The following is a 17,728-nucleotide window of genomic DNA, read 5'->3' on the forward strand; positions in this document are numbered from 1 at the left end:
AGGTTTCCTGATCATTGAAAGGGAGGAAACGTGTGTGGCTAATCCTTTGTTTTAAATGAAAGCCACTGGAAAAGCTTTTTCGAATGCGCATTTCTGACAAAACTGATCCGCTGGCGACTGTGCCTTGCAGATGTGCGCCTGTGAGAGTGAAGTGTTTTCCCCAGTTTTTGCCCCGTGTTCCATTTGCTTTCGCGGTATAAATACGTGCCCTCCTTCAAAAAATATATTAGTTGTCGTAGTAATGCCTGCGTTTCCTTTTTTTCTGCTGTCCTTGTCCGCACTTTGGACGTAGACAAACTACCATCGTGCCCAAATTTTCGTTTTCATAAGAGGAAGGACCGCGTTCCTCTTATCTTGAAAAGATTTGAACGTGCCGATGCATAATTAGCTACACCGCGCGATCCAAAGGAAAACCCCGTGGGCTTAAAAATTTCGAAAAATGTACATGTCCTGTACAATTTACACAACATTCAGCCACCCCTGTGTAAAGCCCCAACTGCCTCCAACGGTTAAAAAAACAATAAACAAACAATACTATTGCACAAGATGCAATAAAATGCCGAGCCATGGACCGCACATTAAGAAAACAATATGTTATCTAGGCGACTATGCATGGAGCCATACCTTGAAGAACGCTAAGTTTTGATATTTCTTTTCCGATTATCTTGGTCTTCAAAGCGATTTTTTGTGATAATGTGCGTGGGGTGATAGGATTTTTGGCTTTTCTGAACTCAGTATCTCTTACTGTGTGCCTTTCATGGAAGCGCTGAATCGCTTTCTATAATAACATGTATAATCGTGCCTCCTTAATACGACCCGCGTTAACATAGACGACTCGAATTATGGACAGGTTTTCTGGGGTCAATCTTTTTCAGTGTATTTCCGCCTTGTTAATATGGAAAATCGCTGTTCAGACAATGAAAAGGAAGGAAATGCACAGCTTTGAATAGGGCCCATGTATTTTTGTCTCGGTAATATCGACAGAAATTAGATCAAAATTTCTACTCCTGTGGCGAGGTGTTTAGAGCTCTACATTTTGAGCATTTGATATCAGAAGAATGCAATTAAAAAGTGCGAATGGCTAAGTGATGGCTCTTTTATTTGATAATAATAATAATTGGTTTTTGGGGAAAGGAAATGGCGCAGTATCTGTCTCATATATCGTTGGACACCCGAACCGCGCCGTAAGGGAAGGGATAAAAGAGGGAGTGAAAGAAGAAAGGAAGAGGAGGTGCCGTAGTGGAGGACTCCGGAATAATTTCGACCACCTGGGGATCTTTAACGTGCACTGACATCGCACAGCACACGGGCGCCTTAGCGTTTTTCCTCCATAAAAACGCAGCCGCCGCGGTCGGGTTCGAACCCGGGAACTCCGGATCAGTAGTTGAGCGCCCTAACCACTGAGCCACCGCTGCGGGTATTTTATTTGGTCGCTTCATACTTTACTGTACAAAGTTGCTTAATTGACGCGCCTCACTTTTTTCCACATTGCATGAATGAGTGGGATGAAAACCCTGTATCCAGCTTGTGCCACGCAGAACGCTGCATTCAGCAGTAGTCAGCCGACTGTGCACTGATATATAGTAGCGGTTCTTGAGATGTGAGCAGTCGTAGTAGTAGTTAGGTCATTTGACCACGAGACGCCTTCAAGCCTATCATGGACCACTAGGCGCGTAAGGCTGCACATTATTTCATGCAAAATGGCGACCAGCATAATCAGTCTATATCTCCCAAAATCATGTCTAAGTTTAACTTCGCTAGAAACCAGTGTGCGCAGAAGCAGGCTTTAATCACAATATGTTTCATTTTGAAGCGAAAAGCTTCACTACGCTAGTCAACACCGCGCTTCGCGCGAGCCGGCGTATGTCGGAGCACGAGTGACGTCACGCACGGCGCAGGTGGCCGCCGCTGACTCCGTCTCCTTTTCCCTCTCTCTCGCTACCGAGTCACACTGAGCCACAGGTGTTCCGCCACTGCGCAGCGTCGCGCCTTTCCTCAAAATGCAACTTTCAGTTTTCAGTTTTCTCTTTCTTCTTTCCCTCCCTCCTTTATCTCTTTCTTTACGGCATGGTACGGGTGTCCACCGAGATATGTGAGGCGGTTATTGTGCCATTTCCTTTCCTGAAAAACCAAACAAAACAAGTGAGACGACGGCGTTCAGAGAATTCATTTGCGTTGATAACTTTGCAAAGGCTGTTCATTTTCACGAAAGGAAGGGCGCACTACCGGCTACGTTGGTCAGTAGAGACCTGTCTCGCTTTCATGTACATGGCGTTGGTGTCAAAAGATTTGATTTGATTTATGGGTGTTTAACGTCCCAAAGCGACTCAGGCTATGATGGGCGCCGTAGCGAAGGGCTCCAGAAATTTCCACCACCCGGGGTTCTTTAACGTGCACTGACATCGCACAGTACACGGGCCTCTAGAATTTCGCCTCCATCGAAATTCGACCGCCGCGGCCGAGATCGAACCCGCGTCTTTCGGGCCAGCAGCCGAGCGCCATAACCACTCAGCCACCGCGGCGGCGTTGGTGTCAAAAGCCTGCTATGATTGCGCTCCGCACGCTGGATAGGCAGCGCGCCCTCCCTGCCACCCTGGGAAGTGGCATGCAGTTAATGGTTGATCGCGAGAGATTAATCTCCAAATGAACGCTGCGGCCTAGCTATTTCTGCAGGGCCGCATGTCAGCCATAATGCTGTCAGCGTTAATGCATTCAGGCCACACCTCTCTCTCTAACCACCGCCACATGAGGCGTCCGCATATCCAGGGAGCCAGTTATGCGCCCTTCCTTTGCTCATAGCCATCGCAGTCTAGAACATTCTCAACGCCAACGCCAATGAACACACTGAACGCCGATATCTTTAGCTTTGTATATCCTGGATTAGCTGAGCTAATCCACATTTATTTTTTTCTTTGTGATTCGTTATTACGGACGACTCGCTTTATGGATAGTTTTGTTCGGGCACCAAAGTGTTTATACTAACGAGGATCGACAGTGGTGTCCTTCCTCTCCCCCCTTCCCCACCGCTCTACCTATTCAAAAAGCGCTATGCGGGCACACAGTCCCGGCGTGTCTCTTTATGGCAGTAAAGATGTGTAAAAATGGGCCAAAGCAAATACAAACAGCACTTTCTTTCTGTTAGCTGCGTCGGTATTCTCGGGGTGGTTGTGGTGTTTGCTTTGCGTCGTGGAAAGATTAGGCAGCTTGCGGAAATCCGAGTGACTTCACTGTAGTTCGCAATCTCAGGAATCATGCGGCAGCTAGGATTATTCATATTTGTGAATGTAAATTTCAGTACATCGCTAAAGGTGGAGTCAGTGCGTTTTTCTGTTTGCGTTACTCTAGACCAAGGTCACGATGCTCCCACGTAGTATTGTTTCTTTGCTAGAATTTTCACACTCCTTTGTTTAACATTAATATTCGTTAACAGTGCGATAGTACAGCCTGAGAAACACTTAGAGTCAAACCTGTTTATTGTGGACGGACCTGACTGCGCTTTTCATTTTAAAAGACGCATTCTTTCTAAAAAGTAAACGGGTATTAAGAATAAAGATGACCGCTGAGCTGATGCATCAAAATTGCATAAGTAATCTTTTATAAAATGTTACCACAAGCGATACCGCGCCATGCAGAAAGCTTTCACTCTCATGAAAAAAAAACTCTTCGTTGTGTGGTGATTTTCCGTTCCATGTAAAGGCAACGAACGAGAAAACACGTGAATTGACTCGGGCGCGTTTTTTATGCGATGGAAAAAGAAACTTACTCTATATGAGCAGCCCAGGGCTTCAAATTCACAGCTCATTGGCATTTGCGGGCAGATGGGGTAGTGTTCCTTCTCCAGCTGAAACATCAAGCCCAAACGGTTCCAATAAACGCATGTCTATCACAGGGCATTAAACAAAAATCATGAGAAAGAGCGGGCTTTCACTTCTGGTATTCAGAATTAATCAGCCTTATTCAACACAAAGCTGCACTTTCAACAGGGTTAAATTAATTAGCGGAAGTTGTCATTTACGAAACATCGTTAGTGTACACGCTGTACTTTGAAGGACTAATTTCTTTGACAGGCCAGTATTAGAGGCCCAAAAAAGCCTTCGCTGCGGCCAATTTGTATTACTGGTCCCTCTGCACAGCTGCTTCCCTGCTTCTGTTTTTCTAAGTGAGCAAAACTTTATATGTTGTAAAACGTTCACTCATGAAACAAAGGTCCGGACGACAGAAATCGTATCCTTATGGATTCCTTTGTATGCTAATTCAAAATGTTGTCATGACAAAATGCATTGCATGCTTCTCTATTCGCGAGGCCATGATAAGCCTGAAAGCTTAAATATACTGACGGCCGTAACATATCCACCCACTTTCGTCACAACAGTTATCGGTACGAGGAGATCCACCCAAAAGCGTATGCGAAATGCTCGCTTCATACTTCATTTAATTGCGTAAAAGAATTAGGTAAACGCCTTGGTAAGAATCCCCCTCTTACATCAAAATATAAACCGAAGAAAGCCTAAATGTGTCGTTGACAAAAGAGCTGTAAAATAAATTGTCAGCCAGCGTATGTTGTGACGATTTGTTTTTATTTTATTGGTCCCACATTGACTGCTCGCGGTAAGCTGCTGACGTACACTGCAGTGGAGAACATTAAGCTGGCCATTTCAGAAACATGCCCATGCTGCCATTTATTTCATAGAAAAGCCCCCGGTGCTATTTTTCAAGTAGTGCTGATAAAAAACGTGTCTTCTTAGTTGATAACGCGTAACTTCATTCCAGAAAACCGAAATATGCTGTCCGGTTGAGGCTGCGGCAACCGGCCTCGGTAGCGTTCTCTTTGTCGGCGCTGGCTGAGCACTCAAACGCCGCCGAATTTGTGAGAATTCTAATCTACTTTATTTCTCAGGCGTCTGGAACATGAAGCGAAAAAAATTGCAGCATAGTGCTATGTATTTTGCAGATTGCATGCAAATTCCCTTGCTGCTGTCCTCATCGCAGATGCCACAATAAAATGGATATTAATAGCAACACCAGAAATTAAGATTCGATAAACCCGGCAGTGTGTCACATATATTAAGGAGCCTAAATTAAATTTCAAAGGAAAAAGTGTGAAGAAGACGACGAGAATTAACCGAAGAATAAAGAAGAGGAAAAAGAAGCATTCGTTGAGGTGGAGAGAGATGATTAGTAGAGAAGCATTCGGTGAGGTGGAGAGAGATAGTAGAACACTAGTAGTAGACGCTAGTAGCAGTGTGCCCTGGTCGTGTGTATTTATAGTCTTTGCGTTTTGTGTTAGTTTTGTTAGTTTTTTGTTCTAGTGTGTGTGCCACGTAGGGTGTATAAAATGTGCGTTTGTGTGGGTACACCCGTCGCCTAGTCCATTCTTTCGGTCCGAGTGTTCTCCGGGGAGATCCGGGACACAGTGGCAATGACAAGCTTGGAATGGCAACCAGTGCAACGCAGCTCAGAATATATCGGATGTAATGTTCCACTAAGGCCGTGTGCGTATCCTAATGTTTTTTACGGTTGTTTTCCAAATATTAAACAACGCTTCAACTTTCAAGACAAGATGGGTGTGTGCATGGTCATCCACACTGGATATTCTACCTGCAGTTGTCTGCATGCATATTGCCCTAGGAAACGTATGCTTTCCTTCAATATCGCAGAAATCAATAATCCATATGAGCATCAACATCGAGCTGCAAATTAAATGGTGACATCAAGCACAGAACTCGACAGTATAGCGTTGTCCAGTTACTTTCTGCAGGGAAAGCACGGTAGAAATTTGGCACAAAATAATGAGAAAAAGTCTTGCATGAAATTATTTCGGGCATAGAAGGGCAGCACAAAACGAGACATTACCTGGTTGTACGTTTCGATTGGCTGTTCGCAATGCTCACACGTGGCTGGCCGCTCTCCGCAATTTGCCTCATGGGCCTGGAAAAAATATTTTTTGCTGCACTATTGGGTTGACCGGAGGGAAGCGCTGTGTTACCCTATGAACAAATGGTCCATAGACAGTCTATAGACTTCTTATAGACCCTATTGCCTTCCTATAGATATTTTCTTTTGCCTATTCAGAGCCTATAACTGTCTATAGACAAATGTCTACTAAGAGTGTATGGCCATAAAAATATTGGTTTATGGTTTATGGGGGTTTAACGTCCCAAAGCGACTCAGGCTATGAGAGACGCCGTAGTGAAGGGCTCCGGAAATTTCGACCACCTGGGGTTCTTTAACGTGCACTGACATCGCACAGCACACGGGCCTCTAAAATTTCGCCTTCATCGAAATTCGACTGCCGCGGCCAGGATCGAACCCGCGTCTTTCGGGCCAGCAGCCAAGCGCCATAACCACTCAGCCACCGCGGCGGCTGGCCATAAAATATACATTATCTATAGATTGTCTGTAGGATTTGTATTGCCTATAGACTGTTTTCTAGGGTTGTGTATAGAAAGTCTATAGATTTTATAGACAAACTATATATGGACGGTTTTTAGAGTGTCGAAACAAATTTTTGTAAGGGCAGCAGAGATAGACTTTTTGCAACAGCTAACTGCAGGGGAGATTGTTTCGTTCACTTTAAGTCTATAATATAGAGGAGATTGGGAAAATGAGCATAATTCAGGCGATGATTTAAAAATACTCGGCAAAGCTCTTGTTTTGTGTCCTCTTTGAATTGTTTCAAATTGAATATACACAGCTGATTTTATGTGTAAGTAAACTGCTGCTTAGAAGGTTGCAGCAAGGCGTGCTGGATTACGTGTATTATTCAGTTCATTTCATTTATTTCATCCTTAAAGGCCCGAAGGCGTTACATAACGAGGGGCTTACAAATGGTTTTGTGTATATGCACTCATGATGAAAACATAGGCACTGGAACTGTAAACACTAAAAAAAGATAAAATAAGGAGGATCATGGCGGTTACCAAAAGGGTAAGCAAAAAAATGAAATAAAAGCACAAAAATAAAGGGAAGAAATACAGGAAAAAGTACAGGGAAACTAAAGGTTCACGTCTTCTGAAAATGACTAGTGAGTTTCGCGCGAAATGTTTTGCCATCGTTGCATGAAACTATGTCGTTTGACAGGGCACTCCAATGGGTTATTGCGTCAGGAAAAAAAGAACTGCTCATTTCTAAAGTACGGCTCTTGATGCTGGCTATGGGGTGGTTGTGGCTGAGGCGACTGGAAGTTCGGATCGGTGGTTTCAGCAGGGGATGCTTTGACGTCGGATGGTACAAAAAGCTGTGTAGTAGGCAAAGGCGTGAAATAATGCGGCGTGACTCAAGTGTGGGGAGGGAGATAGGACGTTTGAGTGCAGTGATGCTAATTTCTTTCGTGTATTCAGGGGTGATAAAATGGGTCGCGCGGTTTTGGATGGCCTCAAGTTCGGCGGTGAGGTAGGCTTGAGATGGATGCCAGATGGATGATGCAAATTCAAGTTTGGGACGAACAAATGTTTGATAAGCAAGTTTTTTTACTTCGGGAGATGCTGACTTGAGGTTACGTCGTAGGTAACATAAGACACGGGAGGCATCGGATTATATTCTTTGGACATGGTTTACCCAAGATAGGGAAGATGTCAGATACAATCCGAGATACATGATGTTGTTGAGACAATCGAGACTGAGTTAATATTGTATGAATGCTGAATAACAGCGTGTTTGCGAGAGAATGACAACAGTTGGCATTTATCAAGGTTTAAATGCATCGGCATGTGTCGCACCATGTGGCTATTGTGTCGATATCTTTTTGTAGCAGGTGACTATCGGTGGGATCACGAAGGGGGCTGTATATTACACAGTCATCCGCGAACAGTCTTAATTTGGTGCTTGTGTTTACTGGAAGATCGTTGATGTAAATGAGGAATGTTTGCAATGCTTTGGTGCACGCTGAAGTGACGATCGTTCATATTATGTAGTGTAATGCGAGAACACAGCAATAGCTGTTATCCTCTGCTAGATAACACTGGCTTCCTCCTTATCAGACCACGTCGCCAGTGTTTTCCCTTCTTGGTAGTGCTGTGGGGCCTCACCCTCTCCTGCCGCGCTCATTCTCCTCTTTCTCGACTTGCCTTCTACCTAATCCAGCTTTCATTTTTTTTATTCTTTTTACTGACGCAACTCCTATCCACCTCCTCCAATCACCTACTACCTTCTTCGTGTTGGACATATTTGCACCAGCGTAGAGCTTCTTGTGGTTTGTGCCGTAATCAGCTGTCTCTTTACAAGATTCAAGTATGGGCGTGCTGGGGAAACTGCACAGGATGGTCCAGTCAATTGCGTGGCGAATGACAGCACGAGTTCTGCTGTGGCATACAGTTAAATCTGTAGCTAATATTTAAGGCAAGCCATCATCATCACCACCACCATCAGCCTTACGAAGATTACGACATGACAAAGACCTTTCCCATAGTTCTTCTATTAACCTTTTCCCTTGCCAGCTGATGCCACCCTATTCTTGGAAACTGCTCAATCTAACCTCTCCGCATAACTTTCTGCCGATCCCTACTATGCTTGACTTGTCTTGGAATCCTGTCCGTTAACCCTAACGACCATCAATCCTGTTGCTTTCAATTGCACGCCCGATCTAAGCGTATTCATTCTACTTGATTTCCACTGAGATGTCATTAACACGAGTTTGTTACCTGACCCACATTACACTCTTCCGGTATCTTAGAGTTACATCTATCATTTTCCTTTCCATAGGTTGCTGCGTCAGTCTCAGTTTATGTTGAATCCTTTTCGTTGGCCTCCACATTTGTGCCCATAAGTGAGTGCCGAGAAGATACAGTTGTTATATATTTTTCTCCTGAGGGATATTGGTAAACTGCCGTTCATGACCCGAGGGAACCTGCCATATGCGCTCCACACCCATCCTTAATTTTCTAGTAATTTCACTCTCGTGATTTGGATCTTCGGTCACTACCTTGATGAAAAGCATTGATCATGTTTTTCAGTTCATTACGATGGTTTCTTAGCTAAGCCATAACATCAGCAAATCGTAAGTTACTGAGGTGTTCTCCATTAACTCTTATCCCGAAATGTTTCCTATACAAGCCTGTTAATACTTCAAATAAACAGGGGGTCAATAGCATTGGTGAGATGTTGTCTTCCCGCCTGACATCCGTCCTTATTGAAATGTATTGCTGACTCTAACGGGAACTATGGTGGCTGTAGAGCATTTGTAGATGTCTTCCAGTATTTTTACGATTCCACGCCCTGATCTCACTATGCCTGAATGACTGCAGGAGTTTGCACACTTGAAGAACTTGCTGACTTGAGGCCTGAACTCTAGAAGTACGCACTTACCCGTTTGTCGCTGGCCACGACGTCCGATTTGCAGAAAGTGCATTCCAAAATTCTTCCGGGGCACCAATCGTTCATGTGCTGTGGGAGCAACTTGATCGCTAATACCAGTCCACAAAGTGAGCACGGAGCTTTTCCTTTAACCTCGCAAGACAAGTAGTGCTCCTAAGAGAGAGCAAAGGTATAGCATGCTCAGTCCACACGATCAGTAACTCTGTCACTCATTGGCTTGCTCATTGTATGAGTGTTTCATGGAGCGCTTCTTTATTACAGCGAAAGCTGGCATTGCTTCGGTTCAGCCATATAGCCCTGCAATCTAACGCTGAATGTATGCGTCAGCCGTAATACCCTGATTATTTAGTGAAACAGTTGAATTTATGTACTTGGATTCATTTATATTTAATTCTAGTAATTTCTCTCCAACAGCCCGGCGAAGTGGAGAGGGAGAAATCCTCCTCTCTACGTTTTTGGAAGAGGGAGTAATCGTAAATTGGAGAGGTAAAAAGGATTAGGTGGGAGGCGATGGATACCCAGGTGAGTTTTCGGCGATTGCTTTAGTCCGGCTAGGCATTTTTTCGCGGCTGAGAATGTAGATTCTACGGCCAAATGCAGGGCTAAATGCCTAAACCAAAACTACATCAGCTTTCGGTGATTAACACGCTAAGCGCTTAAGCTTAGCTCACAGCAGACCAGTATTTTTTCTGAATGTTAGAAAGAAAACCGGCGAGGAGAGGCTTATGGCCGGTAAAGTTGAACGAATTATTTAAATTCCTAGCTGTGCCAAGGTGTGAAAAATACGAAAATCATGAAGTTAATTAAAAATGATGGAAAGGCATGTATTCTAGGTGCTGGTTCGTTGTCGCGAATTCGACGCTGTTATAAGAAGTGCAGTATCCTCTTCTAATATGACGTCTGTTTCATCTGTCACAAATCTGCATTAACAATTACGAAATTAGATGAAGGGCTCTAGTGATAATTTAAGGGCATTTAGTAGTTTGTGTCCCAGTTAAAGGAGATTCTTGCATCAGCGAAAAAAGGGGTAGAAACCTAATGGTCGGGTATGTCATACAAGCTCGAAGGACTCACCAAGACAGCTTTAAAGGGTCCGCTGAAATGGCAGCCACTCTTTTCATTAGGGCAAGCCGATTTCATCTTCTCCAGTATCTTCCATTCGTCATCAATGGTCTTCATCTGCCAAACAAGGCAATGTTGAGCTGATGTATTTCCGAAACTGCGGATGCCGACTCAAACCATTTTATGCAATCCCCGAGTGCTAAATGAATTTTTCTTCACCAAAGATGCTAGTGTGAGACTCTTTGAATACTAAAGCATGGTCTTCATCGCGTTGTGGTCTCTCATGACAAAATAAACAGCAAATATCATGCATGTGGTACACAGAGGGAAGAGAAAAATAAAGTTTTACTCAAAAACTAAGTTGCGGATTTAAAGCACGAGGTCAAAAGATCGCTACGACACCGTCTGTAGCTTTAAGCGAGAGCTATACCTCTACACTTTGGCTCGTTCGAAGGAGATAAATGCTTGTTTCATTAAGGAAATGTAGGCACCCTGGTGGTAAAATGCCGAGATCCAGGAAACATTATCAATTTGTATGAAATGAAATCTAGGAGGCGACCCCCCTTGCTATAAGGCATTCAGGTTCTAGAAATTTTGTACATAAAGGGGTCTGCATACGCGGCCTCACTCCATGTGGATTGGTAGCGGTGTCAATGCCTTTCGCTAGCAATAGCATGCACCGAAAAGTTAAAAGTGCAGAAAGGGCTGTTGGTAAAATGTTCAACACAATTGACAGGTATATGTTTTGTGAAAGAGGATCTCCATCACGGTTGTGGTTTGTAATACCTTCTAACCGCTTTTATAAAAAGTTTCCGCTTGAACGAATAACAACCTAAAAACGTTTTTAACTTCAGTTCGGAAAGAAAATTCGTTACTCTATGCACAATGAATCCTCATTCTTATTGCAACTGCCTATGCAGCCAAAGCACCATTCATCCTCATCATCATCAGCCTGACTACACCCACTGCAGGGCAAAGGCCTCTTCTATGTCTCTCCAATTAACCCTGTTCTTTGCCAGCTGTGCACGCTGTATCCCTGCAAACTTCCTAATCTCATCTGCCCACCTAATGTTTCCCGCCTCTGCTACACTTGCCTTCTCTTGGAATCTGCTCCGTTACCCTTAACACCAGCGTTTATCTTGCCTTCGCAATACATGCCCTGCCCAAGTCCGTTTATTTCTCTTTATTTCGAGTAGGTTGTCATTAACACACGTTTGTTACCTCACCCACTTTGCCCGGTTCCGGTCTACTAACGTTACACCTAAAATTTTGCTTTCCGTGGCTTGATGCGTTGTCCTTAACTTAAGCTGAACCCTTTTCGTTAGCCAAAGCTATCCAACAACGCACTCCCTCACAAGAACGAGATTTTGCCGCCCTGGTGTAGTACTTGGCCTCAAAATTCTATGAACAAACCAATTAAAGCACCATTAGTTACATATACTTAAACAGTTGCCTCAGTTATCAACGACGCATTTAAGCCTTTATATGTTTCTTAAGATATCGATGTGACCTTGTTTCTGCTGCAATTTCTCTCGCTCGCCTATTAATCTCTAGATCTAGCTAAAGTCAATGCACGATTTAAAATATCTGCGTAGGTTTAGTGCCACCTCAGGCAATACTTTGCAAGTATGCTCTATTTGACATTAATACCGGCGGATGTATCATCCAAGTGACGTTGGTCGACCTGAGACCGGATGTACTAAACTACCAAATGAACACGCCGAAAATTGGTTGAAATTGCTGCCGTTGTCACAAAATTCGGTGCATTTTCGAAAAAAAACCGGCGCTGCGCCTAAGCAAAACAAAGTAAAACAAAAAACAACGGGGTAGAACCCCCGGAGTGCGCGCAAACCGTGCGTGGGCTTTTCACTCAGCACGCCGGCGGGGCGGCAAAGTACGATTTTTCTCGGGGTCGATTTTTCTCGAATGCCGGAGAAGTTTTTGCCCGTTGTCGACGGAAAGGGGGTTACCTTGACCGCGCCAAAGTGATACCCCGTCCCCTTCGCTCCTGCGCCGATGACTGAGCGTGCCGCGAATTACCTAGATTGTTCTAGAAGGTGGTTTCCGCGCTCGACCAATGGGGTCGCGCGCCCGGCGCAAGAAGGAGAAGGAGTTTGTGCAGTTGAAGCCGCGTGTATGTGCGCACCTGCCCTGGCGCGAAGAACAAACAGACGCGGACTGCACCTATAAATGAGGGGCTGCAACCGCTGTCTGTTATTCCGAGCAGCCGTTTAAGCTTCCGAGAAGCGCGCCCTCTCGACTCCCGGGAGAACACCACTCGCCCAGCGACGGACCAGCGAGGCAACGTGCGCCAACCTGCGGGACGGCCCCGTCGAGCTCCTGAGGTCGTCGGACTGTCGCAGTGCCCGGTGAACAAATCGTGTTTTGGTTGTTTGTCTCTCTCTGTATTTTTGCACTTTAGGTGCATTGCTACTTTGCACGAGGGCATTGTATTTGTAAATCACTTTGTATCTGCTCATACGAGTGATAGTGAAGTCTTTTGTAACGTCCCTTCGCTGTATAAACTCTATTGTTTTGTGAACCTTTGGCTCCGACTCATTCTCTGGCTTCCGGCCGGCGAAAGCTGGGCACCAAACGACCAAACCTCTTGTCACTTGGTAGCTGGTCTCCGGCTGAGCTTGCCACGCTGAGTCGAGGGCATCTACTTTGTGACCGAGACCGCTACCGCCACACGCTCTAAGGGTGTCTGGGAGCGCACGCAAAAGTGCGCGAAGTGGTGTCAGCCGTTGCTTGCAAAATCTGGGAACATGAGGCTTACACTGCAGTATGCAGTGTTGCAAGAGATGCAGTGTTTTAATTGCGCTATCAAAATGCTGGATTATTATAAGAATGAGCGCAAGACAATTTTTCACGTTTTGCTCATTTGAAAGAAAACGTTCACAGAACAGTTTATAAATTGGAGGTTACATTATTTCAAGGGCAACCTCTAAAATCAAAGAGTTTTCAGAGAAACCAGCATAACCTCATATCCAGTTTTCCAGAACTGGGGAGCTATGAAATGAGCGAGCTTCTGCCACGCCAACACTTCTGTGAAGTACTAGATGAAAGTTCGTTCTATGTAATTCAAACATAGAAAGAAAGCTTGATAAAATGTGGTCGTCTCGTCTACAATCTTGAGCGAAACAATGTGCTAGCAAAGCGTGAGTGCAAAACATATCGCAAATAGGCTGGGCAAAATATTCATTGAGGAACTGCAGCAGATACACGGAAAACTTACGTATTTCAGGGAACCGTGCCAATCGCAGACTTGGCAGGTAAATTCGTTCTTGTCATCTGTGAACACTTGCAAACATTTCTGGCAGTAGACGTGACTCTGCTCGTCTTGAAAGCCCCGGGGCGTGACGGCATCACATGTGCTGCAAACGAGCTCCGGGCGGAGCTTTCTCAAAAATTTTATCTCCAAATCGTGAGTAATTTGCCAGTGGTCCCTGAGCGTGTAGATGCAGCCGTCCATCTGTGACACTCCGTTGCGGCAATTGAGTGCTCTCCTCGGTTCTCGCTAGTGCTGTGGAATGTGAAGAGGGAACCAAATCAGGCAACAGCTTGGTAACTATAGCATACAGTATTAGTGGGCGAAACCACTGTATAATCTAAACTTTCGTTTCAGTTCGCTATTGGTCTCACTAGTCCCCGGGCCCTATGTCCGGCTGTGGTGGTGATGTTGTCCCTTAGTTTAGAGGCAGTATAGTCACTTTTGAATAACTTCTTAGTCTTAATAGTAACAAAGAAGACCCCGACAGGGGCCCGGAAACAGCTCTCGATTCCTGCAGTTACTTGCACATATCTGACAAAGGACATTCCTGCGCGAGGGAAAAGCTTGACATCTGTAAGACTAAATGGCTCTGGGTGCTAACTGGATCAGGGTAGCATACGGTTCCGATGAATCACAGTAATGTTATATTATAAAATAATAATACACACGAAAGATAAAACCAAAATTTGGCGGACGCTTAAGTTTCGTATTTAGCAGTGAGACGTGACAGCGTGTTGCAGCGTTGCGAAGGGGTGCACGGAACGCCAACGACCGTTCGGCGCGACGCGTGGCCCGTTGGACAATTTAAGGAAAGGACGCCTGTCTCACATATCTCGGTGGACACCTGAACCAGACCGTAAGGGAAGGATTTACGGCGCGGTGCAGGTGTCCACCCACATGCGCCCTTTTTCGCTAACGTCCAACACCGCCGACGACAGCAGCTTTTCTGCGATACGAACTCCTTAACGCTGTCGCGTTAAAAGACGAGAGCTAATGGCGCTGTCATATCTTGTTCATAGGTGAGAACGTTTTTAGTAGATCATTTACTCTAATTTTGTATTTTGATACAGGAATGTCAGACAGTCAAACCTGTTACTACGAGAGAATCTGGTAGCCTGAAGTTGCTTTCTTCTCTATTTTTCAGGAGGCAGATTTGATCGCCCACTGATAGGCGGCTTCCAGATGCATCAGACAACTCATGCCGCTGTTGGTGTTGTCGCAAAGGGGTAGCGATAAAAAATGCACCTGGTCACTGTTGTCTCCATTCTTTAATGATATAATGCGGGTGCATTTATTTATTTTTTGCATATCATGCGCAATATAATAAGAAGAGCATGAGAACAACGCCCTTTTCGAGAAACAAAGCATGCAAGATTGACGAAACGAAGCCACACTTGCATTCCTTCACTTTTGATTGCAACGCGATTATTTTGCGTGAAACTATAAAATGAAAAGAAATAACTTCAGGTTTCCGTAGCGCGACTGTAACACCCTACCCCCCCTCAGCATTTTCCCCATCGATCTCCTCCTTCGTAGCGAAATAACAGAACTAACCCTATTGCATTCAGCTATCTGTCAATTGGAATGGCACCACGGTGTAGCGATGGGAATGAGCGATCAGAATTTGGAAGCTGAGGACGTTTTCCTTTGAGATTCGGGGTCGGCTGGGACCAAATGTGGAGGAGAAAGAGGCGCAGCATACGTTTTTGTTACTTCTGCATGGGGAGAGGGTGATTAGTCTGCGTCTTTTATTTGCTCTACTGGCGCCCTCAGCTAATATTTGTTTTTCAATTTTATAATGAAACAATTGCATTCATAAAAAAAGACTTATGCCACCGCAGTGGCGCAGTGTTTACGGCGCTCGGCTGCTGACCCGAAAGACGCGGGTTCGATCCCGAGCGTGGCGGTCACATTTTGATGAAGGCTAAACGCTGGAGTCCCGTGTACTGTGCGGTGCCAGTGCACGTTAAAGAACACCAGGTGGTCGAAATTTCCAGAGCACTTCAATAAGGCGTCCCTCATAATAGCCTATGTCACTTTGGGACGTAAACCCTCATAAACAAAGAAAAAGTATTACAGTGCAACTTCAGAACTTTTGTAATCAAGCGCGTTGTTCACTTGAAGCTCATTATAATTTTGCTGGGAGGAATCGTAGTTGCGAAAAAGCAAGGAAACGTGCGTACACCATTGAACAAAAAAAAAGCGTCGATAGCCGTCCGCAGAGGCGGGTGCTATCACTAGATACGGCGCCAACTGCGGCAGGGGTTGTGTGCGTGTGCGGGAACAGGTTAGCAGAGGCCGATCCTGCAACCAAGAGTTCTTTGCGCACGGGCCTGTCGTCGCTGATCTCGCCATCAAGTTCCATGATAAGGCGCTGAAGCTCTGGCCGGTCGATGGCTCTAAGAATTACCTGGCTGTACAGTCTAGCGCAATGTGAAGTTCATCGCGCGAGCGTCGACCGAGAACAGGAATAGCGCCAAGGCCCAGAATCCTCTGCCGTAGCGAGGGAGGTATCAGGCCAGCTTCCCTCACTCTCATTGCGGTTCCTTAAGCAGCCGCCACTCCCTTCTGGGCAAGTAGCTTTCTATTTCTTGCTCCACCGAATAGGCAGTGATGGTTTAAATAAAGAGAAACGGTGGTGATTTTGCCGCGGGGGTGATGCGTGTAGCATAGAACAGGGAGCGAGGGAGAGAAGAATGTGAAATCTTGAATTTCGTTGTTCCAAAACCGGCCGCTAGGCGCCTGGAACTCTGGGACGGTCGCCGCTCGCACGACAACCTTCAAATCGCGCTATAGTGTGCTTTGCTTTGAGCCCGTTCTTTTGCTGAGGAGTGAGAAATGATTCTACGCTCTATATGTTCAAAAACGCCAGCAGTTAATTAAAGTGGTTCGCAAAACCAACAGGGAAAGAGCACTTTTAATTTGTGAAAAATAAACAACTTGATGTCAGGTAACGAAGCCTTCAAGATGATGTCCAAATTTAGAACTGCGCCAAACTAAAGGATACAAAAATGAACAAAAAGTGACGGACATCTTCGTTCTCATTTCGCCCTCCAAAGATTTAAATCACGGATGGTGCATTAGCGAAAAAAAGGTGGTCTTTACAAGACAAAACTAGGTATTGTGCATGATGATGTCAGTTAAATGAAGGTAAAACGTTTTAGCACAAGACGCACTTCACTACTGCTCTATAAGTACTTCATACTCCTTTAGTTGCAAGAAACATGCACTGGAACGCGCGAGGCTGAGGCATGTGGGCCAACCTCAAGCTGATGGCTGTTCAAAACATTGGCGGCACACCCATTCTGAATTATGGTGGGGTGTGCCGGCAAGTAATATAACAGTTACAATTTTAAGAGAGGGGCCCAAGGTTTGGAAACACCTCACGCTGCTCGTTATATTGCTATGCATTAGCCGAGTACATTCAGCGTACATTTCTATGCTGGCAATTTCCAAACCGGAATGCGCAGAAGCAAAAATAAAACAGCTTCAGACGTATGATCTGTCTGCGTTGAGAATGGCTTGTTTCCTTTCATGGTGCTTCTGCCTGTACACATATTCAAAGGGCCAATACAAACGGAATGCGCGAGGAGTGTCGGTTTGTGCAATGTTGGAAGACGCACATGTTGCCACTAATTGGCTGCCAGAACAAACTACGAGAAGTATATATCGCAGGATTGAAGATTACTGTTATTGTATGCTTAGTTTTGTTCACATCATAGTTGTTTCTTTTTGTGCAGTGAAGCTGTAGACGCTAAGACTAACTCTACACAGAGGTGATTGCTTCTGCGGAAAATACTGTGGAGCCACCGTCTAGAAAAAGTGGCTAAATATGATGCCAAAATTTGTCATATATTCGGAATTTAACTCAGCGGGTAGTCACATTCCGCCCTGAAAACTGGTGATCAGAATAAAAAAAAATACGAGTGTATTGTGCGACTAAGAGGTCAGTGCACGTTAAAGGACTCCATGTGGTTGAAATTATCCAAAGTCCTCTACTACGACGTCAAGCCTCCGTCGCTTTGGGACGTTAAAACCGCATAAAACTAAAGGCTACAAACAGCTTGAAGAAATGCATAT

At 45.0% G+C, this 17,728-nt stretch overlaps 1 protein-coding gene across 1 annotated transcript in view; it reads right to left on the reverse strand.

Annotated features, from left to right (window-relative positions):
• LOC144104311 (TNF receptor-associated factor 5-like) overlaps positions 1–13,896 on the reverse strand; it is a 38,266-nt gene extending 24,370 nt beyond the window's left edge. Inside the window, exons 1-5 of the mRNA XM_077637227.1 lie at positions 13,613–13,896; positions 10,387–10,491; positions 9,304–9,465; positions 5,854–5,928; positions 3,764–3,841 (exon numbers count right to left, since the gene is read on the reverse strand). Of these exons, the coding sequence (XP_077493353.1) occupies positions 3,764–3,841; positions 5,854–5,928; positions 9,304–9,465; positions 10,387–10,491; positions 13,613–13,849 (657 nt within the window). The 5' untranslated portion in view covers positions 13,850–13,896. The remainder of the gene's footprint in view (positions 1–3,763; positions 3,842–5,853; positions 5,929–9,303; positions 9,466–10,386; positions 10,492–13,612) is intronic.
• Between the last annotated feature and the right edge of the window lie 3,832 nt (positions 13,897–17,728).

The sequence above is a fragment of the Amblyomma americanum genome, chromosome 9, assembly GCF_052857255.1.
Source record: "Amblyomma americanum isolate KBUSLIRL-KWMA chromosome 9, ASM5285725v1, whole genome shotgun sequence".
Classification (NCBI taxonomy): Eukaryota; Metazoa; Arthropoda; class Arachnida; order Ixodida; family Ixodidae; genus Amblyomma; species Amblyomma americanum.